At 30.4% G+C, this 24,772-nt stretch overlaps 3 protein-coding genes across 6 annotated transcripts; 2 read left to right on the forward strand and 1 right to left on the reverse strand.

Annotated features, from left to right (window-relative positions):
- Positions 1 to 326: 326 nt before the first annotated feature.
- LOC106767606 (VAN3-binding protein) lies at positions 327 to 3,357 on the forward strand. Of its 2 annotated transcripts, none has more exons than XM_014652530.2 (7): positions 327 to 632; positions 807 to 1,383; positions 1,672 to 2,050; positions 2,318 to 2,497; positions 2,625 to 2,674; positions 2,776 to 2,833; positions 3,041 to 3,357. In XM_014652530.2, the coding sequence occupies exons 2-7, from the start codon at positions 1,111 to 1,113 to the stop codon at positions 3,274 to 3,276; spliced, it is 1,176 nt and encodes a 391-aa protein (XP_014508016.1). In that variant the 5' UTR covers positions 327 to 632; positions 807 to 1,110; the 3' UTR covers positions 3,277 to 3,357. The 2 variants fall into 2 exon arrangements, with proteins under 2 accessions (XP_014508016.1, XP_022638373.1); XM_022782652.1 differs by having other exon boundaries at positions 327 to 611.
- Positions 3,358 to 4,629: 1,272 nt separating this feature from the next.
- LOC106766853 (formyltetrahydrofolate deformylase 1, mitochondrial) lies at positions 4,630 to 8,155 on the reverse strand. 3 transcript variants are annotated; one of them, XM_014651623.2, is made up of 8 exons: positions 7,899 to 8,153; positions 7,684 to 7,796; positions 6,841 to 6,991; positions 6,662 to 6,735; positions 6,405 to 6,564; positions 6,067 to 6,165; positions 5,862 to 5,948; positions 4,630 to 4,956 (listed from the first exon to the last, which is right to left on the reverse strand). In XM_014651623.2, the coding sequence occupies exons 1-8, from the start codon at positions 8,019 to 8,021 to the stop codon at positions 4,810 to 4,812; spliced, it is 954 nt and encodes a 317-aa protein (XP_014507109.1). In that variant the 5' UTR covers positions 8,022 to 8,153; the 3' UTR covers positions 4,630 to 4,809. The 3 variants fall into 3 exon arrangements, with proteins under 3 accessions (XP_014507109.1, XP_022639137.1, XP_022639138.1); XM_022783416.1 differs by lacking the exon at positions 5,862 to 5,948 and having other exon boundaries at positions 7,899 to 8,155; XM_022783417.1 differs by lacking the exons at positions 5,862 to 5,948; positions 6,067 to 6,165 and having other exon boundaries at positions 7,899 to 8,155.
- A 6,726-nt stretch (positions 8,156 to 14,881) lies between these two features.
- On the forward strand, positions 14,882 to 22,063 carry LOC106769425. Its single transcript, XM_014655039.2, has 12 exons — positions 14,882 to 15,122; positions 15,416 to 15,480; positions 16,088 to 16,163; positions 16,323 to 16,433; positions 16,879 to 16,995; positions 17,959 to 18,306; positions 19,389 to 19,711; positions 20,024 to 20,123; positions 20,217 to 20,276; positions 20,673 to 20,759; positions 21,125 to 21,265; positions 21,525 to 22,063. The coding sequence occupies exons 1-12, from the start codon at positions 15,045 to 15,047 to the stop codon at positions 21,852 to 21,854; spliced, it is 1,836 nt and encodes a 611-aa protein (XP_014510525.1). The 5' UTR covers positions 14,882 to 15,044; the 3' UTR covers positions 21,855 to 22,063.
- The last annotated feature ends 2,709 nt before the right edge of the window (positions 22,064 to 24,772 follow it).

Here is a 24,772-nt window from a genome sequence, read left to right on the forward strand (position 1 = left end):
TAACATAGTACAAAATAAAAGAAGTATATATAACCTTTGAAGCAATTAAAAAATATGTAATTTATAAAAGTCTTTCTTTCTTTATTTTGTACACTGCTCCCTTACCTTAATAATTTTAAAGTGATAATGAAAGGAATAATCTAAAAACAGAAATGTGGATATATCATATGATAATAATATTTAAGGTAATTTCATCTGTGAAGCCCCACCCACCGCGGTCTAGGCTAAGGTCCATGGAGTATCATCATATTCATAGACTCTGCTCCTGCGCTGCAACCACTTTATTCCTATTTTCACCAAATCTTATGTGACCATATTCTAAAATAATATTAATAAATAATATTACCAATCAAAATGTGTTCTCATCGACAACAGGGTTGTGCATGGCTCCTACGAACCAATGTCCGGTTATTCGGGAATATGTCTTGTTAAATTTATAGTGTGCTTTGTTTTTGAGCTTCGTGAATACCGGTTTGTCCCCGATTCTTTAATCAACTTCAACCTGAATTCATGGTGGTACAAAGCACAAGACTTGTATTAGTGTTCATGTAATCTATTCAGACTCAACTTGGTCGCAAAAGCATGGTCAAAACTCAAAAGCTGCTGTTAAGGTTGCAAACTCTGTAAAGCGGGTACTTGTTTTTTTAAATTACTTTAAGAAATCGGATTATTATATATTCTGGGTTCAGCCTTTTGAAGTTTCTGAGGGTTTTCTTTTTCGTTTTGTGTCTTCCAAAGTTTGAAGTTTGTTAGAATGTTTTGTTGTGGTCTTTAATGCATCGTGTTCTCTTCTTTTCGATGATCAGTATTCATTCAAGGGTTTAGAACATCAGGCACGGTCTGCAAAGGATGTTGGAAGTACGTACTTCTCAGCGGTCGTTTCCATAAGCAACTTCTCAGCGGCTTCTTTCAAATCACACCAAACTTTTACCTTTACCTTTTTCAGTTCTCAGGGAACCCCAATATATTTGTGTCAATTACAACTTCGAACTAACCTTCTTTTATGTGCTTTTTGGGTCGTGTGTTAGTTAGTTATCTGCCTATGTAATCCAAGTTCTTGAGTTGGACATTTAGAACTAAAGGTAGGTTGATAAAAAAGTAGAAACGAAAATGGATGGTGGTTATTTTCCACCTTGCAAAATTGCTTCATGGCATGGGTTAGAATTAGAGGATGTGCAAGAAAATGATGAACTCAAACTGGTCCCATCGTTACCATCCATACCTCAGCCACCTACCCCACATGAGCCTATGGAGTTCTTATCCAGGTCATGGAGTCTCTCTGCAGCAGAAATTTCAAAGGCTCTTCTGGAAAAACAGAAGCACACATTCCATGACGAGAATCAAGCCACCTTGCCAGAAGCTATTTTCGCACCTCAATTAATAGTAAGTAATAACTCTTCGCATGCATCATGCTCTGCCCATTTTGTATTAATTCTTCATAAAATCTCATAATCTGACAAAACTCTGAATGATATAGTTGTTTAATACAAAAAATTATGTTTTCAAAATTACCTATTATCTCTGATTATAAGTTCTGATGCACCGAGAACATGTGGATCAATCAGTGGAAGAAAATTTAGTCGCTCCTAACAATTCTGTTTGTCTTCTGAAGTGTGTGAAAAAATGTACTGTACTGTACAAGCTCTAATTTTTCTACTCTTAATTTTGCAGACAGGTAAGATAATACCTTCTCCTAGAAAGATGGGAACCATAGGAAAATGGTTTCATCAGAGACATCATGGGAACACTAATGTTGCTGTAAAGAAGAAAGATCGGGCACGGTTAGAAAATGCCCGTTTGCATTCTGCCGTGTCCATTGCTGGGTTAGCTTCGGCCTTGGCTGCTGTTGCTGCAGCAGAAAACTCTAATGGCTCTCACTCAAAGTTGAACCTTGCTCTGGCTTCCGCCACACAACTCATGGCATCACATTGCATTGAAATGGCTGAACAAGCTGGAGCTGATCATGATCATGTGGCCTCTACTGTAAAATCTGCTGTTGATATTCAAACCCCTGGTGATCTTATGACTCTTACAGCTGCAGCTGCAACAGGTATTTGCTTAATCTGTACTGGGTTTAAACTTATTTTGCAAAAGTATTTTTCTTTTTAAATTTTATCAGCCTTATGAGAAATTTGAGTCTTCCATTGTTTATCAATCGGTTCTGGTCTTTGAATATGTGAAAATATGGACAGTCTCTGAATCATCCCAACATTGGGGTGTTCATCTTTATTCTTACCAATTTTGGAAAGTGATTTCTAAGATTTGTCCGAGCTGTTGATCATTGATTCCCATCATTTTTTTTTCTTTGCAAAAAAAGCTTTGAGAGGAGAAGCAGCTCTAAGAGCAAGAATGCCAAACGAAGCAAAAAGGACTGCATCTATAAGTCCCTATGATAGAGTACTTCTACCACAACCTCATTGGTTTCATGCTTTTGATGGTCAAATGTGTGAACATCATCCTCCATGCGAGGGAGATTTGTTGCAGCTCACACGGAAAGGTAATAACAACAAAGACACTCTACATTATAGTCAAATTCTGACAATAAAGAGCCAAAAGTACAAACCAATAAACAATAGGAAATTGCTTATCACTATTTTTAAGGCTGCTTTGATTAACTCTTTCAGGTGTATTACGATGGAAGCATGTTTCTGTCTACATCAACAAGAAGTGTCAGGTATACCAAATTAAAATCCGTGCTAAAACAAATATTCATGTGATGAAGTTTTCAGACACAAAACTGATACTAAAGACAGAATTTTTAATTCTTTTACTCAGGTCAAAATCAAGATCAAGAGCAAGCACGTTGGAGGAGCCTTCTCCAAAAAGAATAAATGTAAGCATTAGTTAAAAACTCTGGCATTTGCATACCCACCACCTTAATCCAAACATCTATTGGCATTACTAAACTTGTTTACTTTTTGTATTCCATTCTATTTTTTATCCAGTTGTCTCTGTTTTTGGAGTTAAAAATTCTATTTTTTACCCAGTTATCTGTGTTTTTGGAGTTAGTCTAACTTTGATTGCATACATTATTATATAGGTGTGGTTTATGGAATTTGTGACAAAGATGGAGCGTGGCCGTACAGAAAAGAAAGGAGAAGCTCAGAAGAGTTCTACTTTGGCCTGAAAACTGCGCAAGGTCTTCTAGAGTTTAAGTGTGACGGTAAATTCCACAAGCAAAAGTGGGTTGATGGGATTGGATGTCTGCTTCGTCGAGTTAACTCTGTTGAGACAGCAAAACTTTCTTTAGATCTTTTAAGTATTAGCAGCGACTGACACGTGACTGGTTTCAATTGTTGTATCATTCTTCATGGAAGAGAAAATTTGATCAAAAAATATATTTTAACAACTTTTTTTTTTAACAATTTTATGACTAAGGTATCATTATTTTATTGATTTGTTTAAATTTATTCTAAAAATATTTGAAATAAATCAATTACAAAAACTGTCACACGTCTTATGTCTAGTAAAAAAAAAATTGGTAAAGAGATTTTTTTAATTTTAAGTGTGGAAAAATAACTGGAAATCAATCCAAAGGAATGTATGAAATCACCTAAATTTTCGGGACATGTAGAAGGGTGAAGAAAGGGATTGTAATGGCATTTCAAAAAGATATTAGCAGAAATCAAGGTTGTAAATATATATAAATTTTATATATATAAATTTTATTGAAAAGTTAGAAAAAGTTATATATTTTATAAAAACCAAGAAATTTAAAAGATACAAAATATATAATTCAAACAAATTCAAGCTTAAAATGTAGTTCTTGTGTCATTTCTTTTATTAATATGGACTAGTATATGATATTAAAAATTTAGATGATAGTATTTTATTAAAATCGGTTGAATTTTGGGTGATCATGTCTTTAAGTGAAAATGAATTTATTGATTCATCAATCTTTAATCTTTAAGTGGAAAAAATGTGTGTCGAGAAATCTCATCAGATAACTTATCTTTTGATGTTTATTTTTCATGTTATAAAATAATACTTTATTTTCTTAAGAAAACATAGAAGTTTTCTTTTGTATCATTTTAGTGTTTGATAGAAAAATTAAAAATAAAACTAGTTTATCTTTTAAGATTATCCTTATAATTGTTTTTTTTTCTATTTTCAAAATAGAATATTATTGTTTTGTCCTGGAAATTAGAGAAAAACATGTAATTTTCGTTCCTTTAATAAAATTACATTATTACCCGTTATTATTTGAAGAGATGGGATTTACAGCCTAAACACAACTAATAACTAAGTTTCTAAAAGAAATATTTCCAAATCAGATTTTTTATTTATCAAGGTGAAAACAAAATTCTGATTTTATTAAACGTTTTTGAAGGGCTATTTGATCCTAAATTCCTGATTTGAAATCTTAAAAGTTATCTTGTCCTGTCATATTTTCACCATCTTTTTAAAAATACATTATTTTCCTCAAAGTATCCATACTCAACGTAAGAAATGAATGAGACAATAACTTTTGATAACATTTACAATATAATAGGGGCCAATTGAAGTATTTGCCTGTTTCCCTCAATTATGCACGTCACTGTGTACTGGTTGCAAATGAAAGCTGTTTTCTTCTCTTTAACGTTAGAATGACGTAAGAAATCATTCAGTAATTAGAAGTGACGATCAGGATAACGAAGCCAAGCAAGTTGCAGAATTCATTTCACGGAATCAAGTTCAATCTTCTTCTTAAGCTCATATTTTACAACTAAAGTGAGAAATTGATTGAATTTTCCAACAAAATGATTGAATAAAAATACAAAAGCACCCCATTTTGGTGCGCATATATATTTTGGTTATTTGCTTTTTTCTTTAAAATACAACAGTCTTATTTTCTTCATAAGGTAACACTCGAAGTTCACAATAAGATCTGATAGCCTTGGAAAGGCATTGCTTCTCTAGGTTTTCTGATTTCTGCACAAAGCTCTGCAAGTTATCTCTATGGGAAACCCTCTCAACCTGCAAAAGAAATTAAACCATTTTACCCACAGATAAATAGTATCGACCGTACTTGAGGCTCGCAATAAATACACGTTGAACTATACTTAAAGCGTGCTTGATTTACAGTCTGGCAGATGACACGGCAAAATAGTTATAGTGAAAAGTAAGATTCAAATGTATCTGGGAAATCTGGCCTGCCCATAATGTAACTGAAACAGAAACCTAAAGAATTTCATGCCGCTGGCATTCTTATGCGGCAGTATCAATTTCTATTTTATCCAAGGGAGGGGTGCTAATGAATCTTAACACAGCAAATGTAATCTACAGCATTGTAATAGTTATAAAAACTTATCAATATTGAGACAGATTTCAAACGTTGATGCAATATTTTCCCACCATTAGTTCCGTTTTTTTTACTGCATTGAAATTGGACTAACTAACCACAAATTGGACACTTCAGAAGTGGGGGTGCCCCGGTTGCTATTATTTTAGAACACAAGAAAACAACATAAATGTCGATTAAAATCTAAGGAAATGCACACTCAGAAAACACCAATCTTGCATGGTAACTGAAGGTAGCCTTGCAATTTGATCGCCTTAATAATGGCACATATACCATGCTAATTACACCTACGTTTTTGTTCACTCTATGTTATTGTCTCATCTAACTCTAGGACGTTCCAGACTGGGGTCTCATGGATGATGGATCAGAATTTCAGAAAGCAGATGCAGAAATATTACTGTGTAAGTCTCCAGCACAAAGTGTAACAAAAAAAAACACCACAAATAAATGGCACTAAACATGCTAATGTTCATTGTCACAAATAGTCAATTCAGATCAACATTAGTGTTAAAATGTTATTATAAAGGAAGTAAAGAAATCTGAACAGCGGCGAAAGAAGTATGAAAGATTGTATGTTCACCATTTGTTCAATTATAGGTCCGGCATCAAGTTCTTCAGTTACAAAGTGACTTGTTGCACCAATTAATTTAACACCTGCCTCAAAGGCCTGCCAAAATACTCTAGCCTATTAAAGATTTATACAAATGAAGAAAGAAACTAGAAAGAGCATAACACATGGTTAAAAGTGGTAAAAATTTAACCTATAAAAGTGCAGGTAAACCAACCTGTTTAGATGGACTGCCACCTTTGAACGATGGCAACAGGCCATGGTGAATGTTAATTATATCGTTCCCGTAGCTCCTTAAAAAGTTTCCAGACAATATCTTTGCATATAAATCAATGCTGTAAGTATTAATAGTTCAATACTATCAAATATGAACATTGATTTATTATCCAAGATAATTATAAACTACCCAGATTTCATAACAAGCATACGCAGAGAAGAGCCAGTTCTTCCCAGAAGCACCCAAATTTAAAGAATAAGCCCAATCATCAAAATCTCTATCAAATAATAGAAATATAATAGATACAGTGAGAACATGAATTGTGTAAAATTCTTTACCTGCATATACCTCGCAAGTACTAAAAAATCAGTATTCTGAACCAGCTGCAACATCTCCCCTTCTCTTTTATTTTCATTCGTTGTGCATAAATAATGATAAGGAATATCATGTCTTTCCAGAAAACGAATCACATGGGTGTTTGAACCTCTATAATGGTTACTGGTCATTGCATCAGGTAAGAAAATAAATAAATAAAAATACAAGAATAGGAGAAAAAATACAAATCAATATAGTGGTGTAATTACTGAAATTTCACCTTATTACACAAGTAATATCTACTGGAAATCTTCCGTCCTGCCATCCATGCAATAAGTCAACAAGGCAGTGGTCCTGCAGAAAAATAACAATAACTTCAAAATATATTTATATTCACCATTCTATAGATCTCTTTTGAAAACTGAAGGGGAAAAAGATAAAAAGAGTGATAATGCCCACCTGCTTTGATGCCAGAACTGCTATCTTATATTTAGGATCCAGAGCTGGCACTCTTACAACAGATCTTATTGCATTGAAAGTTTGTGAAAGCTTTAGGAAGTCCTCCTCCATTTGTACACGTGGCCATTTAACAGGATCAAAAACAAAATCACTGCAATAATTAACACAAATTATTGAAGCTGCAATGATTGTATTGTTTCCATATACCCATTTCCTTCCCGCCATCCTTCTAAACACTATAGTTTTGATGCTTCTTCACATGCACTGGGTTGTGGACCTCAAACACTACAAACCGGACATCGGTACATGATAAAGCATACATACATGGTATTAGTATTTGTTAAGAACTGTCCCTAAGGCAGAAGGCTAAAAAATTCCTTCATATAAGTGAAATAAGATTGGAAGAATTTAGCAGAGTCAGTGTTAGCAAAAATAGAGATATTCTTTTTATCCCAAAAACTTAAAGATAGAAATAATACTGGCAAGGATAAACCTTAGATGCTTTTAGTGTTGTTCTCCAACCAAAATTGGCATTGCGTCTATTAAACCATTGCTTTCATCTAAAATTGTCAAGGATACTGAACTTGATTACAGACAACGACTATTGAATTATATTTAAGTTTTGTTTTATCAATGACCCAATGATTCGTGCATGCAAATCATAGTCAGCTCACAAGACAACATGGACTATACATTATTTGGTTTAATACAGGTATGTTCCTTCAGAGGCAGAATCTTATTCGATATATGGTTAGACAACAATATGAAGACATATATCACAAAGGATTCGAACACTGTTATGAGTGCGATAAAAGCATGACGGAAATTAGAGAAGGAGTGTACCTTCTCGAGTAGAAGACTTGTTTATTTTCCGGAACAAAAACATCAGCAGCGAGAATGTTTCCCCCTCTAGAAGCAATACATTCCGATAGCTTGGCAACAATTCCAACCGCGTCCTATTCACAAAAAGCGATTTCAAATTCCTTTGGAATGATAACACAGTAAAAAAAATTCACAAACCAAAGCATAACCTAAAAAAACCATAGAATGTTAGTTACAGGGCAATGAAAGATGTGGATTCCATGGGTGAGGGAGGAAGGGGGATCCAAAGATTTGAAGGAGATGTTCCTATTCCTGCACATTTTGGCTAATCCCATAACGCGAGGGAATCTTCGGGCCATTGGCTACTCTCTGTCTGAATCGCTAAGTCGAGGATCAAGTATCAACCACCAACTTTCCACATCTTCAACCAACACCGCACTCTCTCAATCCACCACTAACCTTTCGCTTGTCGTCTCCTGTGTTCTTTTAAACGACATGCCGTTTTGGCTTTTTTTACGCGGTCTGCAAGTTGGAAGAATCTTTTGAATATATAACATTATTATTATTGTACAAATTTAATTTATCACAATTTTTTTAAAAAAATTAAATAAGTAAAATATTTAAATTGTATTTAATATCAATTTTTAAATTATGTAAGATTATTACACGTAATAAAAGCCGTTGATATTTTATATTTACTCATTTAATTAAATGGTGTGATGTGCAAGGGAAATATTGAGTTCATCTTTAGTAGAAAAAGAAAAATTCAACCTATCATTTTCATTGAATCAGCTTCCTCAAATTTTTCTTACAATTCAAATCAATTAAAATCAGTCAACAAATCGACTATTAGGCATGCAATTTTGTTTTGAGAAAAAAAAAAGTTGTGATTTTATCTAAAAATATATACATAATCCTTATGCTAAAATATACAAACAACACATTTTTGTGTGAAAAACTCACGCGGTAAAAATTGAAAAAAAAAATCAATGTAAAAATAATTTAAATTGTGAAATAAAAAATAATAATAAATAAATAACGATTAAATAACTTGTTCAGATAAAATGACTTGTTAAAATAAAAATACTAAAGTTGTCAAGACGAGTAACCCAACTCGACCCGCCTCGGTCCACCATGGGTTGGTCACTTAGTGAGCCAACCCAAACCGGCTCATTTATTAGCGAGCCAGAAAAATCTGAACCCGGCTCGACCCACCACATGTTAATGGGTAAACGGGTTGGCTCACTAGTCCATTTAATTAGAGTTTTTTTAAATAAAAATAAATTACAAACTTTCTATATTCAAATTTAAAAAATTTCACTCAAAAAATTATGTTAAACGGAAGACAATTCAAATAATAATAAAAAGTACAATATAATTCAAATGTCATCCAAAAACAAACACAAAAAAACATACAAAAAAACCTGCTCCTTGAAGAATTTCAATAAACAAGTGAGAGCTTTTTTGGTATGCACAGTGAGTGAAGAGAATATTTTATTTTTTAGAATTTCATAAATAAAATAATAAATTAAAAAAATAAAATTAGGTAGGTGGGTTGGCGGGTCAACCCATTTCACCACGGGTTCAATCCGCATGTGCGAGGTTTAAATGAGGCGGATTGAAATCTGACCCGTATAAAAAAAATTCAATTTTTTTAAATCTAATCCGGTCCGAACCTATGGTGAGCCAGATTAACTCACGGAGTGACCCATTTTGACGGCTTGTCAATCAACACATATGTCAGACATATATGAGAGTAATGTAATAACGGTTAGGTTATTTTTATATATACATGTTTTATTATTTTCATGATTATTACGTTCATTTTACAATTTCTTTTAATGTTTTAAATTGAGTTATTAATGAGCACTTCACGTTATAGGAGGATAAAGGTTACCAAATTTTATAACAGTGACAACTTTTTCTCTTTATGCTAATAAAATTTAAGGAAGGAAGTTCTTAAAGGGTAGAAAAAGACGAGTAAATATAGATGTTAACTTTACACATATTTGATAGTGATTCAATTTTCAATATATCTTTTTTTAATTTATTTTTTAAGATACATAAACATCTTGATATAAATTTCAAATAATATATAACTAAACATTCAAATACAGTTTATGATAGGAATTAATTACAATGCACTTTTTTACATTTTAGTTTTTTCAAATGTGTAATTCATTGATGATTTTTGATGAACTCTCTTTTATTTATCATAGTGAAAAAAAATACTTATAGATACTCAAATTTCAATCAATAAGACGAGAGAAATGTGTTTATTTTATTACATCTCTTATTCTAATTTATTATAATCCCATGAAATAATATTGTGAAATTGAAGTTCATTTTGCTCCCATTGTGAGATTTATTTTGTATTCTCTTCAACTTTTTAAGATGTCATACACGCAATAAATATTAATTTATATTTATAATGTGAATTATATATGTTTATGATTAAATTTAAATTAGTTAAGATTTCATATCATGATATTTTGCTAATTTTGATTCTTCACTACTTGTGGAATGGTATTGGTCATTAACAAGAATATTAATCTTGTTTTTATTAAGGCCACATAATTAGTAGATATTATGTTGTATTCTCTTATCACTTAATCTATATATCAAGTTTGAATAGTAATTGCTAATCAATATTGTAGATTATAATTAATTCTTTCGACCTAGTTTTACAATTATTCTCTTTGAGTATGTGATTAACTCACGTCCTCGTCTTATGAATGAGAAGGAGTATATCATACATGCATTTGTTTAAATTATTAAATTTTAAATGAAGTTTACTAATTAGATATAAAATTATTGAATTATAAAGTATAAAATTAAAATAATTGTATACATTTTCAAGTTCGAGGGCTCTCCCGTGTATCTTTGTGATATTATTGCATGTGGCATGCACATGGTTGATAATGTCAATTGTCTCCCATTTCATTAGTTTACATTAATAAAATCAATTTCCCTTTTATTTCTAACTTAGTTTTGATTTTTATCTTTTTATAAGTAATTGAATATTGGTTACTCTTGAACGCAATTAGGTTGCTAGGCTTGAAGACCTCTACTCTTCCTCTTGTATTTCCATTTTTTTCCATTGTTCACTTTTTCTTTTTATGTTTTTCATAAAAATGGATAGTCAAAACCATTTTCTTCATTAAACTCTTATGTAATTGGTATTGTTTTTATATGTATAAATGTCTTTTCATTTAATGTTAACATTCATTCTTCCTAGTACTTGTGGTGGACTCATTATCCATAGTTTGATACTTAATTCGTTTGGTATTGGAAAATATCTTTTTCAATCTAAAATCATAGCAAAATACATAATCAAACTTAAATCAAACTTGTATCTAGGAATGAAGTTTGATTCATTAATTATCTTATCCTTTTTGTGAAAGCAAAATTGCTTATTAAGTGTTTAAGAAATTAATTCTTGCTAAGAAAACTTAGACTTATTCCACTAAAAAAAATAGGGTTTGAGTTAACTTGTGAGTTGACTTTAATATTAATTTGGAGAGAAATTGAGTAATTATATGTATAAGAGTTAAGTTTGGTAAAATTTAATCCTAACAATAATAGAACATAAAATTTGTTGTTTATTTCTCATTTTAAGTGTTTGAAAAGAGAAAAAAGAGTTTCATTTGTTTTTACACAATTTTAATTTCTTAAACAATAACATAATCTATGAAAATATTATTTTATCAAAATTAATTATCAATTGTAATTGTTGTCACATATTGCACAATATTTTTCATAGAATGATAATTATTTACTACTTATTATCGTGCAATTGGTACATTTTTTTATTGAAAAAATTATATTAACAATTGTCTACTTCATTAATGACATATTTTTGAAGACATAGTTCGACTAATATCAAGAATCAATTCAATGAGTATTATGCATAGTTTTTCCTTAAATAACCACTTATCATCTTTAATATGATTAATGACATAAAACACTTATTTCACTTTAGATGTCATGATAAATCTTTAATATAGCATACCTTTCTAGATTAACTATGGTAAAATTCACATAATTGATCATGTTATTTAACAAAATTACTAACTAAATATCTTTTTTATTGACAAATATAAGAAAGAAAATTTAAAACTATTTAAACAAAAAAACCAAAACTCCAAACATGCTTTTGAAGAGGAAAACTACTTCAACAAAATAAAATAGATTTACGATTATATGTTTCATCTAAACAATACAATAATTAAAAATAAACCATAACAATAAAATTAACTAATACTTACCCTTTTTTATGGATAGGACAAGAAAAAAAAATACAAAAAAACATTATATCGAGACATAAACAAATTCTTTATCCATAACAATTACACTAGTTAAATTAAGATTAAATAATTTCATTTGTTTTATTTTTGCAAAAAAATCTTAAATTGGTCTATTTTTTTATGCGTCTCAATTTGATTTTTATTTTAAAAATTTTGATGTAATCAAATTCTTTAATTAGTAATATACTAACACCTTTAAAGAAATGTCACATGTTAGTTTATGTTTTTTTTTTTAACATTTTATAATTTATTTTTATTCTTTTTAAATAAAATATTACTACATGTAAAACTTACCTTATCTCATATGACAATGATAACATGCTAGATGCACTTCTTTAATGTTAATTTGATTTATATATTTTTATTGTCTCACTTCAATTATAATTTTTTTAATTAAACAATTTGATTCCACTTTGGATTGAAACAAATTTTAATTTTTATATAAATGTGATACAAATATTTTTTTATTAAATATTTATAACATTTATATTAATATTTTACATTGAATTTTACTTAAAAATATTTTAAAGTTTTAATAAAAAATAATTTTAATAGAAAAAAAAATTCAAAATTAATTTAACTAACAAATACGTTAAACCTATTTATAAATTTCATTTCATAAAATAAAATAAATTTATTAACTTTTTCAATATTTTTAAATTATTGTATATTTTTAAAACATGTAGAATTGAATCATTTCTATACAAATGTTAGAGTTGGTTTAAAAGGAAAAAGACTTGATTACATAAAAATTTTGAAAACAAAAACCAAATTAAGGTGCATAAAAGGAACCGATTTGATTTTTTCTAAAAAAAAATAGAAACAAATAAAATGATTTAACCTTAAACTAAATAATATATTACATTATAATATAAAACTATGTTTTATTTCACGTTATATTAAAAAAACAATATAATATACATTGCATTAAATCATGTTTTTAAAGTAGCCTATGTTAGATATGAATGAGTATGGAGTATACTATATATACTGTAATTCCTTTATTATGACCACTGGTTGGATTATTGTAGTTGACATTAATTAAGATATATTGGGTGGTAATAGGGTGAGAGGATGAAGCTACGTTGGGTGGTATAGGGTGAGAAACCGGCTACTCAAGGAAATGATTCCACTGAATCATAGGCATTTCAATTTCACTCACAACACACCTATTCATAGACATTGCAAACTAGGTTCGGTAACAAAGTTTCTTCATAATCATTAAATTATTGCTTATATATATAATCACAAACCACAATTTCATAACCATTATATAATACAATAATAATAAAAATTTACAATATATAATAAATTTTCATTTTATAAGTTAATTTTGTTCTGATGACATTTATTATTTTATCATATCACATATTATTAAATAATCTATTTATATATAAATAGACATAACTTTTATTTAAAAAAATACATTTATAAATATTTATTAAACAAATAAATGGATACATAAACATAAAAAAGTAAACACCCACAATTAATTAATAACCAAAACATAAAATGCCGCAATAGTTAACATTTACATTACCAACAATGAAAATGCACAAGTTTAAATTGAATAAAGTTTTAAATTATAGTTTCCATTTCCATGGATAAATTTATCTGAAGTTTTATAAAACTTATTGATTTATCTTTTGGAGAAAAAAAATAATCATTAGTAATTCATATATTTTAATTTGAGTTATAATAAACTTAATTTAATAGAAAAAAAGGAGTTGGTTTAATTTTACTCATCAACTAAAAAATGTAAATGTCAACTTAAAAATCTTCAGTCAATAAAAGGACAATTTTATATCGATTTATCTGTAAGAACATTGTATTTTTAATATATAAAGTGAGAAAGTTTGGGTAAACAATTTTCTTCAAAAAAATAACTAAGATTACTTTTGAAAATACACGTTAAATAAACAAGTTAATCAGTAAAGATAAATAATTAAATATCGATTATTAACATTCTCTCTTCTTTTAGAATAATAATTTTAACAAAAAATATTTTTTATTTTAAAATTTTAAAATAGCATTTTTTTTCAATCATACAGAGAGTAATGAAAAAAATGAGCATTTTATATTGAAAATTATATAACTAATAATTTGATTTTTATATTTATAAAATTGTATTAGTTACATTCAAAAATATCACGTGTTGAATATCAAAGATACAAAAGAAATTCAAAAAGCTTTTTTAAATTGGTTAATTTAATAGAGGGACGAAATTAATTTTACTTAAAATATATTAAAATTTAAATTATTAATGTGTGTGTATATATATATATATATATATATATATATATATATATATATATATATATATATATATATATATATATATATATATATATATATATACGAACTAACTTATTAATTAAGTTTAAATAAAATGAAGAAATAATATAACAATTATGAGATATGAAAATTAAAAATTAAAAAATATAAAATTTTGAATATTAATAAATTTTTTTGAATATTAATAAAAAATTATATTGAAATAGGGGACCCAAAACTTAAACTAAAAAAACTAAACTGAACATTTAATTAATAAAGCGACGAAATTAAATAGCAATAATAAAGTGGATTTATAATTATAAAAATAAGAATGAAAACAGAAAGTCGGAGAAAATTATTTCCCGCGAGTGTCTCTCGTCAGAGTCCCTCTCTCTTTCTGTGCACATCCTCCAGCTGGATTTTTCCACAGCAGCAGAACCTGTGAGGCTATTGATCACATTCTAAATCATTGTCAACTACCACCGAATCAGCTAATGAATGGTCCAGATTTACAGGACCGTGACCGTAAATAAAATTGACTTTAGAGGATCAAGTACGAGTCGTATTGTCTACGTTTCCAGTTTTTTAAACGCGGGTAAATGCCAACATAGTAACACACATTGCTGTGAATCAATAAAGTATGATGCATTGATTGAACGATTCAACCTCAAAATCGAAAGCAAAACCCAACCGAAACCGAGTCAAACCAACACTCACTCACTCACTAACTCACTAACTCACTCTTCTTTGGTGTTAAGTTCGTGGTTGAAATCACTGTGGAGGTTGATCAACGATCATTGAATGCGCTCAACCACCCAAACCCTTTCCAATTCAATACCGGGGACACAACCTATCTTGTCTCGTTGCCGCACTGATTCGGTAACCTATCTCACCATTTTTATTTTACACTTCGCATTCACATTCACGTTCTTCTTTTTTTCAGATTCCATTCAATTCAATTATTCTTCCTGTGGAACCTTCTTCTCTTCCCATTCAATTCACCCAGGCCCACACACTTTCTTTCTTCCACTCCTGCGCCTTAGATATTTGTACTTCTCATTTATGATTTTGCATCCGCTTCAAACTTCGCCTCTTCATACAACATCACACATCACTCCCCATGCGCATTCTAACAATTAACAATGACCGAGTTCCGCGTGTTTCACAAACAGAGCCACGCGCACGAGGATCACCGAGATTATCGCTACGCCGGAACTCGACACAAACGATCTAAGAGGTCTTTTTCTTTATTTTTTTTTTAATTATTTGTTGCGATATGAATAATAATGCCATTGCCAAATATTAATTTGTTTCTTTCACTCACTGCTTTGAGTAATGTGTGGATGTCAGTGTGAATTTTTGTCGGTGGGCATTTACGGTTTGCTTTCGTTTCAAATGTAAAAACAAAGTGCAGAAAATGAAGAAGAGTGTCAGAGGAAATTTTGCAATGTTTAGAGACGTGATTTGGATACTGGGAGCTGCATTTCCTAGTAAATATGTTTTATGAGAAAACTGAGATCGAGATTTTTGGTTTTTTGGGCTTCAATTTGCCTCGTTTGTATTCCTTGCATGGTTCCTTTTTCTTCTTTTAAAGTAACTGGTTTGTTTTGGCCAATGAAATTTTAGTTTTATTTGCTGGCTGGTTGGCTCGGGTTCAATGTGTTAATGAAATTTTAGTTTTCCTGAGAATTGGAAAATATGGCGTGAGCTGGATTATGTCGTGGAAAAATGTTGATCTTGTTTCTTTAGATACACTATTTTATGCTTGTTGACTTATTGTCTTCAGCTGATTCATTTTTGTGTCACGGTATTTTTTTTTTTTTTTTTACATTTACTTTTTTCAGTGCTTCTGAAAGGAATCTGAAGAACGAAAGAGGTGGAGCATTGCATCCAGTTGAGAAGGACCGCAAGGAATCCTTTGTGAGACCGAAATTTTAATTTGATGTTTAAACTTTCAAATCGTTTTATTCGTCTGAACAAACAATTATTGCATTGCAGTTGCTCAGTATAGTCGTTTTGTACATTGATTTTGAATTTGACTCGGAAGTTAATTCACTGGTTTTACCATGATTTGAACAGGTTTCGCCACCTTCAGTGAGTGCTTCTAGGTTACGGAGTCCTTCGCATGACAATCTCTCTTCTGTAAACAATAATACATTTTCAAATCATAGAGCAAACTTAGAAAAAGATGTAAGCTCTTCTCTCCTATTTTTCCGTATATCTGGACCTGTAGGTTCTGCACCTTATTTTCAACCATTCTGTCTGGTTGTGCAATCTGATTTTTTTCCTCTTTTAGTCAATACGCATAACAAAGTTCAAATTAAGAAGTAGGGAAAAAGGAATAAAGGGGTCAAAGCCAATCCACTGGATATAGAGCTCGGGAGCCATCTTTAAAACGGCGAAAAAAATAATCATCATGGAACTTGAAAAAAAAAAATTATTTCTAGAATAAATTTAGCATAATTTCTTCAGTCTTCAAAGGGCGAAAAAAAATTATCGAAGTCCTTTGTTGTGGAATTACAAAAGCAAGTAGATTTTGGGAATCATCTTGTGTCCAAAAATGTCCAACTGAAAACGAACGCTTGGGTATATGAAGATAGGCAAAGTTTGAGTCCCTCATTCTAATGATTTGCAGGTTGAGCAACTACAGTTACGCCTACAACAGGAGAGGTCTATGCGCATTCTACTTGAGAGGGCGATGGGTCGAGCCTCGAGCACTCTATCTCCTGGACACAGGCACTTTACTGCCCAGGTAATGTCATTCATGACTTTGTTCAGGTGGCTTTTCAAGATTTATTCAATAGGTTCCTTTCCTTTAGCTGTTTAACTTCAAATGTGACTAGAGATCATGTCAAGGTTTCATATGACTAAGGTAATATCCACACTGCGTTATTAACAGTCCTGATGATCTCTGTAGAAGATACCATACATGAACCTGACCGCTTTCTTATTCTAAAAAATTTCCTTATTATACCATAAATTGTTTCGTAATTCCCTCCTTAGCTTAACACTTTAAAGATGCAACTCAATTTTATGCCTCTACCTAACACATTAACCTTTCAGGATGATTTTGCTTTTAAGATATTAGGAATTCTATACCAAAAGATCAGAAATTTTATAATTGCTCTGTCAGTCTTCTAATCTATTCAATTATGAATTGGTATAAGATTTTATTGGTCCTGTGCTTTGCGTACAGTTTAAACTATAAAGGTCAGTCACTGCCTGTACAAATAAAACCTAACTTGGTCATTATCTTCTACTTAACTGGTCTAACTTTCGGGAAACCAAGGTATGCAGGTTTTCTGTATGTATATCCTTTGAGAAATCTGATGCGCAGCTTATATATTTATGTTCAATGGATAGGATTCAACGTGATTTCTGTGAAATGAGCCTCGTCAAAGGGTTATTTTTAGGAATCCTTTGAGTGGGTTGACTTTTTCGCCCCTATAATTCCACTCACAAAATAGATGAGAGAGAAATTGGCTCACGTGTAAATAGTTAGATGATAAATAACTAAAATGGAATAAGTGGACTGTTCACTTTAACTTAATGGGTATATATTTTTTATTTTAATGTGAATTATGAAGGTTCCTGCTTGATGTCATTTTTAAATTTATTTTATACTTTTTGAAATGGCTCGTCTAACACATGGCCACAAGTGTTTGTTTAACGGAATATAAATAACTATTTTTCCATTTTCCCTCCTTTTCCTTAGACAAAAGACTTGATTGCTGAAATTGAGTTACTTGAAGAAGAGGTTACAAGCCGCGAGCAGCAAGTACTTTCTCTTTACAGAAATATTTTTGAACAGTGTGTTAGCCGGCCACCTTCTGAACAAAGTTCTGCTGTTGCTTCACCTGCTCATATAAGGCAAGGATCTAGGAAGCATCCGAGTATAATTTCAAGCGCATTCTGTTCATCAAAAAAATTCCCTCTACGACCACTCCAAGCTCTAGTTTCCAGCAACGACTTGAGGAATAGAATCTTTGGATCTAATCACACTCCTTTTTCACGTGGTAAAGACAACAATTATTTTAAAAAGACTAGTTCTGATTCCACCAAGGTATGATACGTTGATATTGATTTACTGTTATTCATATGCACCTTGATTTTTTTCTTTGCTTTTGCTATTAATAATTTGCCATTTTTCTCAAATATAATTTCTTGTTGAAAGATGTTCGGTGTAAATAGTGTTGTTTACTGAACCTAAAAGTACACCGATACGTATTCAGAGCTATCGGTTTGTTTGGCATTGAATAATGGTCAAACTGAAATTTTAAAATCAATATTTTCAAGAGAAAACTGTTTAAGAATGTGTTTTTATTCCGTCAGTTTTCGTTACCTTATTTTCAGGGTTTCAATTGCTGTATAGAATTTTTAAATTGTTACACACCTTGAAAATAGTTATTTTTTTTTTATCATATCCATATTGAACTTTATCTCTTATTGGAAAACATATTTGTTTTCTTAATCTATGTTTAAAAATTAATTCTAAGATTACCTTGAGAAGTATAACATATTTAAACCTATTATTGTAAAGTACAAGTGGTTATTGCTCTAGTTTCTTATTAGGAGTTGAATTTAGATAGTAGAAGCTCAATTCTGGATGACAAATGGGATTGATATGTTTCCAGCTTTCTAGGTCACCTCCACTGGCATAGCTAGTTAATTAAATGCCAGCTTGGCATCAAGGATATGTGGCATATTCATAAGGTCCCACGACACCACTGCTGGGACATGTACTGGCCTGGTTCTCTAATTTATCGCCAGAACTGAATCATTTGGTCCATTTCATACTGGTTTATGAAAAAAAAAAAAAATTGTTTTCAAGAGAGAATTGAATAGGACACGTGGGCTGTGGCCTGTTCGCGTACTGGTCCGTTCCCAATGTCCAGTTCTAATGACCCCGCATTTAGAACACCAGAAGGAATCAGCCATTTCTTTACACTTTATAAGTTTGGCATGTTTGGTTATATGATTATAAACCCAGTGTTTTAGTAACCGAAGCACTACAGTACATTTTGCCAAATCAAATCCGGAATGAATTCTAACCAAAGGAAAAATAATTCCCACATGGATTCATGCATTCAAATTATGTGATATCTGTACTGAACATTCTCGTTTAAATCGTTTAAATCATGTCAGGTACAGGAAAAGTTTTCTTCAATTGAGAAAAGTCCAATTTTGCGTACTTTGAAAGACCACCTGTATCAGTGTCCAAGCAAGCTTTCTGAGGAAATGGTGAGATGCATGGCCACTGTATATTGCTGGCTTCGTAGTGCAACCTCTGTAAATGCTGAAAATGGTAGATCACCATTATTGTCAAGGTCATCCACTAATGCTATACAGCCTCGACATGGTATTGGAGACGATCGTGACTGGTCTTGCAAATCATCAGTTGAAATTTCATGGATATCTACTCATAAACGTCATTCTTCTCACGCTTCTTATGCCATCAGCAATTACAGGTTGGTTCGATAAGTATGACAATTTCAATTGAAATATTAACATGGCATTAAATAGTTTAAAGGCCGTGATGAACCTTCAACTTATTTCCTTGCTTGGAAATTCATGGAGTAGGCGTTTTTAGATAATTATAGCAAGAGTTTTTAACAATTACCATATCTTTATTGGGAATCTAAGATGTGTGTACATTTTTTAACACACGATTAATTAGGTACCTTAGTTGTTTATTTATACTGTAATACTATGTTCTTGCACCGAATTTCTTATTGAATTGGTGATCTGACTTGTTTTTTCCCCTCCCCGTTTATATTCAGAGTTCTAGTTGAACAACTAGAAAAAGTCAAACTCAGTCAACTGGATGGCGATGCACAAATTGCGTTCTGGATCAATGTGCACAATGCTCTTGTTATGCATGTAATAAACAATGATTTTTATTTAAAAATATTTCAAGCATACGTAATTTTATTCTGGAAGTCAGCATGCATAACTCTGATCTCCTGTTGTCAGGCATACTTAGCATACGGAATTCCCCAGGGCTCTCTCAGGAGGCTAGCCTTGTTTCACAAGGTAGCTCACTTTTTTTTTGTCATCAGAATGAATGGCAATTGCATATTTTTTGCCATTCATTCTGTTGACATTTTTATTTAATTTCATTTGTTGTTCAGTTAGAAGCACATTGTATTTATGAGTTCAGGGAGAATAATTTTCAGATAACGAAGATTTGGAAGGTTTGTGTTTTCTTCAAATTATTCTTCTGGCGAAGCTCAGGCCAGTAACAACCAAATAACTTGTTTATTTCTCATAACCAACTTGGGAAATCAAAATAAGTAGAAAGAAAATAAAGCTCTCTAATTGCGTTCAAAGTAGCATTGGTATATGAATTTTCTTCGTTGACAACATATTCTTTTGATTTACTATATATCATACTCGTTGTCAATTGATGAGTACAATTGTATAGTGCAGGCTGCTTACAACATTGGCGGTCATATCGTAAGTGCAAATGCCATAGAACAAATGATATTTTGCTTCCGGACGCCTAGGATTGGACGGGTACTCTCCTTAACGCTATCTTTGACTTTAAAATTCTCTCAATATATATTGTCTTGGTATGTTTAGGGATTAGTCCTGTCAAACGTGTCTGACTATTAAACCTCCTTGACTCTTTTTATGATTTGCATCCGCTGCCGCCAGTCGAATGAGAATGATGCAAGTAATCAACTTTATTCTTTTTCGCAAGTGACGAAATGCTTAGGCAGTTATTTTAATCTCTATATTGTTTTCAGATATTGTTTCGCTATGTTTCAAAAGAAAATTTCAAAATAAATTTTTCTAACGCCTAAATTGGCACCTAATTAGGACAAAATAAAAAATTTCACGCAATTATTCTTTTTTGTCTGTTATTTTATCACTTACAGTGGCTTGAAAGCATTGTGTCTGCTGCCCTGAGGAAGAAAAGTGGTGAAGAAAGACAACTTCTCAGTTCCAAATTGTGTCTTACTAAATCCCAACCCCTTGTCTGCTTTGCCCTTTGTACTGGCGCCTTGTCAGATCCTGTGGTAATTTTCCTCTCACAAGCATATTGCTATAAAAATATATTTGAATATAAATGGGAAAACTTTTCTCGGGAGCCTTGTCCGGTGGTAAAAAAGACTTACCAGGAGTTAAAAAAAATCTCTGTTAAACTAATTGAACTTCTAGTTTTTGGTTTATGAAGAATGTAATTTCACTTTTCATCTATAATACTCCTTGCACTCTGTTACCCTGATTTTAAAGAGTTGATTAAGAATTTTATATCTAAAAATTACAATGTTGCAGTTAAAGGTTTATTCAGCAACAAATATAAGTGAAGAACTAAATATTGCCAAGAGGGAGTTTCTCCAAGCAAATGTAATTGTGAAAAGGTCAAGAAAAGTATTTCTGCCAAAATTGTTGGAAAGGTTTTCTAGAGAAGCATCAATAAGCATAGATGATCTGTTTGGATGGGTCATGGAGAGTGTTGACAAGAAGCTGCGTGATTCGATGCAGAAGTGCCTTGATCCTAAATCCATCAAAAAGCCATCTCAGATCATAGAATGGTTACCTTTTAGTTCAAGGTTTCGGTACGTGTTCTCCAAGGATGTCATAGACAAGCCTTGGTGGGTATGACATCTATCTCCTTGTTAAAAATTATTGTATGATTAGGTGCTTCAAATTTCGTGCACACTGTAACACGATGCCACAGTTGCTTGCCTTTAGATACCGTATGCCTACAACAATATTGTAAATTCTGATAGAATTACTCGAATACTTTCTAACAAGTGTACATCTTCTAAACACTAATCATAATAATTGTTTTAAACAAAATTTACAATGATTATGTCGTATCATGGTTATTGGAAAGGTGAGAATTCTCTTATTTTTACACAGGCATGTCTAAAAGATATATTTATACTTCTCTTAATAAAACATACATAGAAGCAAATATTAATGCATTAATATTTGGAGGCAAAACAAACGTGTTAGAAATCAGGCCAACAAAAATAAACAACGTAGAAGAACGAATACAGCACAAATGCTTTGACGGGAAAAAAGGAGATGGATGAAATGTAATTCTTTATATAAAAAATTGGTATAAGAAAGATAAAAATAGATCACTGTAGCATTACTATTTTTGTTAATAAAATATTCAATAAGGTCTAATAAGATTGGTAGGTATATGGTAAGATGTTTAAATCTTAATAATGAAGAAAACTTTGTACTCACGGAAAACTAAAAATATATTAAACATCAAACTTTCCATACTACTTAGGCGCAGGAGTTCGAAGCGTAAAAGAACCAAAAAAAAGCTTTCCATAACACGAAAGGTGAATTTACGAAGAAATTATAAATATGACATAGTTAATTATGTTATTCATTATAATTATAGGATAATGATATTTTAGACAACATTTTTTTGACAACATTTGAACATTGATTACGTGTCAATCTGTGATTGGTAAAAAATTACTCCACAATCAATAATAATAATCATAAATATTATTGTGGAGTAATTTTTTACCAATCACAGATTGACACGTAATCAATGTTCAAATGTTGTCAAAAAAATGTTGTCTAAATATCATTATCCATAATTATAATCATTTTTTTCTTATGATTATATTATTAATATATTTTTATATTATAATAAAATAAATTATGTTAATGTCTTAGAAAGATATCTTTATTTTCCAAGAAAATAATAATAATAAGTAGAATAAAAACATTAAAGTAATAAATAAAATAAAATTGTTTGATAATTTATTAATATATATGTTTTTATACTATAATAAAATAAAAATATTAAAATAGTAAACAAAACTAGAAAAGTTCTTCTAAATTTTGATATTTTCTAAATAACTCATTTTAATATATTGCTTTCTGAAATATAATTTTTTATTTGATAATACATTTTAAATCACATAAATGATGGGAAAAGGTAATCCCATTGTGCAAGAAAACTAAACCATGATATACTTTCAGTGTGTGATATAATGCATAACCTATATATATATATATATATATATATATATAATTTTTCATTCCTCAAAATTAAATTAAATTATCTGAGAGAGAAAAAAGTGAAAGATAAGATAAAGAGTGAAATTGTTTGGTCGAAGTTAAAGGAGAAAATGAATGGGGAAATGTAAATAATTGAGTGTTTGTTTGAAAAAAATAAAGAGAGAAAAGGAAAGAGAGGGATAATATGATAAATAAAATTATAAATTTGGTCTTATATTTCATTTTTATTTGGAAAAAAAAAATTGAATTGAGCATGGAGCCTATGACTGGTAGAGATAAAGGTGACATACTCATAATGCATAAAGGAAAAATAAGCCATTGAGCATGAAAATTGAACTCAAATATAAGTTAGTTGATAATGCAAAATCGATTATTAAATACACTTGGTAACTTTATATGGAAAAAACTCAGAAAGTGTACCAACTTTTCTCAATCATATCTATATATCTATGATCACCCAACTGCTAAGGCAGGGACCACCACAATTTATCTGCATATCCATTTTTCTCCTAAATTTAGCTTCAAGTTGACTTCTGCCAAAAAATAAAATAAAGCAAAATCTGAGTCAGATTATACACTCTGCAACTCTTTATTATAATAACATTTTGACACATTTTAATATCATTTTATATGTTAATACGTGATTGGTTTATATTTATATTTATAATAATAATTATTATTATTATTATTATCATACAGTAATTTTAAATTAATTATACATAGATAATATTAAAATATTATATAAAATATCAAATATCATTATTTTAATAACATACATAACTGTCAACAACCTCGACTAACATTTCTTCAGCTTTGGAGAAGACATCATTCATAGTGTTTTTTTGAGAATGTTTAGTTCAAGATACTTTAGTTATACTATTATTACTTTTAAAAGAGGTTTATTATAAAAACAATATCATTAATAAAAACGAGTCAAATAAATATAAAAATTTAACATCACTTTAAAATGATAAACTTATATATTTATAGTCCTTAATTTTTTCATATCTAAAATATAAAATTTAATTTACACTTACATTCTCAATTATATGTTAATTTTTTTTTTCTGTCATCTTCTTATCACAGACTAATAGAATACAATTCTTACTTGTATGTGTTGTATTTGCTATTTAAAACGAAATAAAAGTTGGGATAATATGAATTTCATATCTTCTTCAACTCAAAATTCTTCAACTCAAAATCTATTCACTTACACTTTCAATTCTATTAAAAAAACAATACAAACTTTATATTTAAATACACTCAAGTTTATATACTTACTATTTCTCAAATTCATGTCTAGACAAGAACATGTCTAAGATAATAAAAGGTGATAATCTTTAGTATTAGGCCAATAGACCCGGACCTTTATTACATCATGAAATTTAAAATATTCCTTGATGGAATTGATTGTATGGTGAGCTTTTTCAAGTTAGATTGATAATTTGGGTCATTTTATAAAACAAAATTTTAACTTTCTTTTATTGTGCTAGAATTTAGCAAAAAAATAATATCCTATATCTACA

This window comes from Vigna radiata, chromosome 7 (assembly GCF_000741045.1).
Source record: "Vigna radiata var. radiata cultivar VC1973A chromosome 7, Vradiata_ver6, whole genome shotgun sequence".
Classification (NCBI taxonomy): Eukaryota; Viridiplantae; Streptophyta; class Magnoliopsida; order Fabales; family Fabaceae; genus Vigna; species Vigna radiata.

Coding starts and splice junctions, on each gene's coding strand:
- LOC106767606 (XM_014652530.2), top strand. CDS start 1,111: ATGGATGGTGGTTATTTTCCACCTTGCAAAATTGCTTCATGGCATGGG. Junction 1,384..1,671: donor TTTTCGCACCTCAATTAATA/GTAAGTAATAAC, acceptor TTAATTTTGCAG/ACAGGTAAGATAATACCTTC. Junction 2,051..2,317: donor TACAGCTGCAGCTGCAACAG/GTATTTGCTTAA, acceptor TTGCAAAAAAAG/CTTTGAGAGGAGAAGCAGCT.
- LOC106766853 (XM_014651623.2), bottom strand. CDS start 8,021: ATGGCCCGAAGATTCCCTCGCGTTATGGGATTAGCCAAAATGTGCAGG. Junction 6,992..7,683: donor CAAGTCTTCTACTCGAGAAG/GTACACTCCTTC, acceptor TAATTATTGCAG/TGATTTTGTTTTTGATCCTG. Junction 4,957..5,861: donor GACCTATAATTGAACAAATG/GTGAACATACAA, acceptor TTTCTTTTGCAG/GTTGAGAGGGTTTCCCATAG.
- LOC106769425 (XM_014655039.2), top strand. CDS start 15,045: ATGCGCTCAACCACCCAAACCCTTTCCAATTCAATACCGGGGACACAA. Junction 15,481..16,087: donor CGACACAAACGATCTAAGAG/GTCTTTTTCTTT, acceptor TACTTTTTTCAG/TGCTTCTGAAAGGAATCTGA. Junction 18,307..19,388: donor CTAGTTCTGATTCCACCAAG/GTATGATACGTT, acceptor AAATCATGTCAG/GTACAGGAAAAGTTTTCTTC.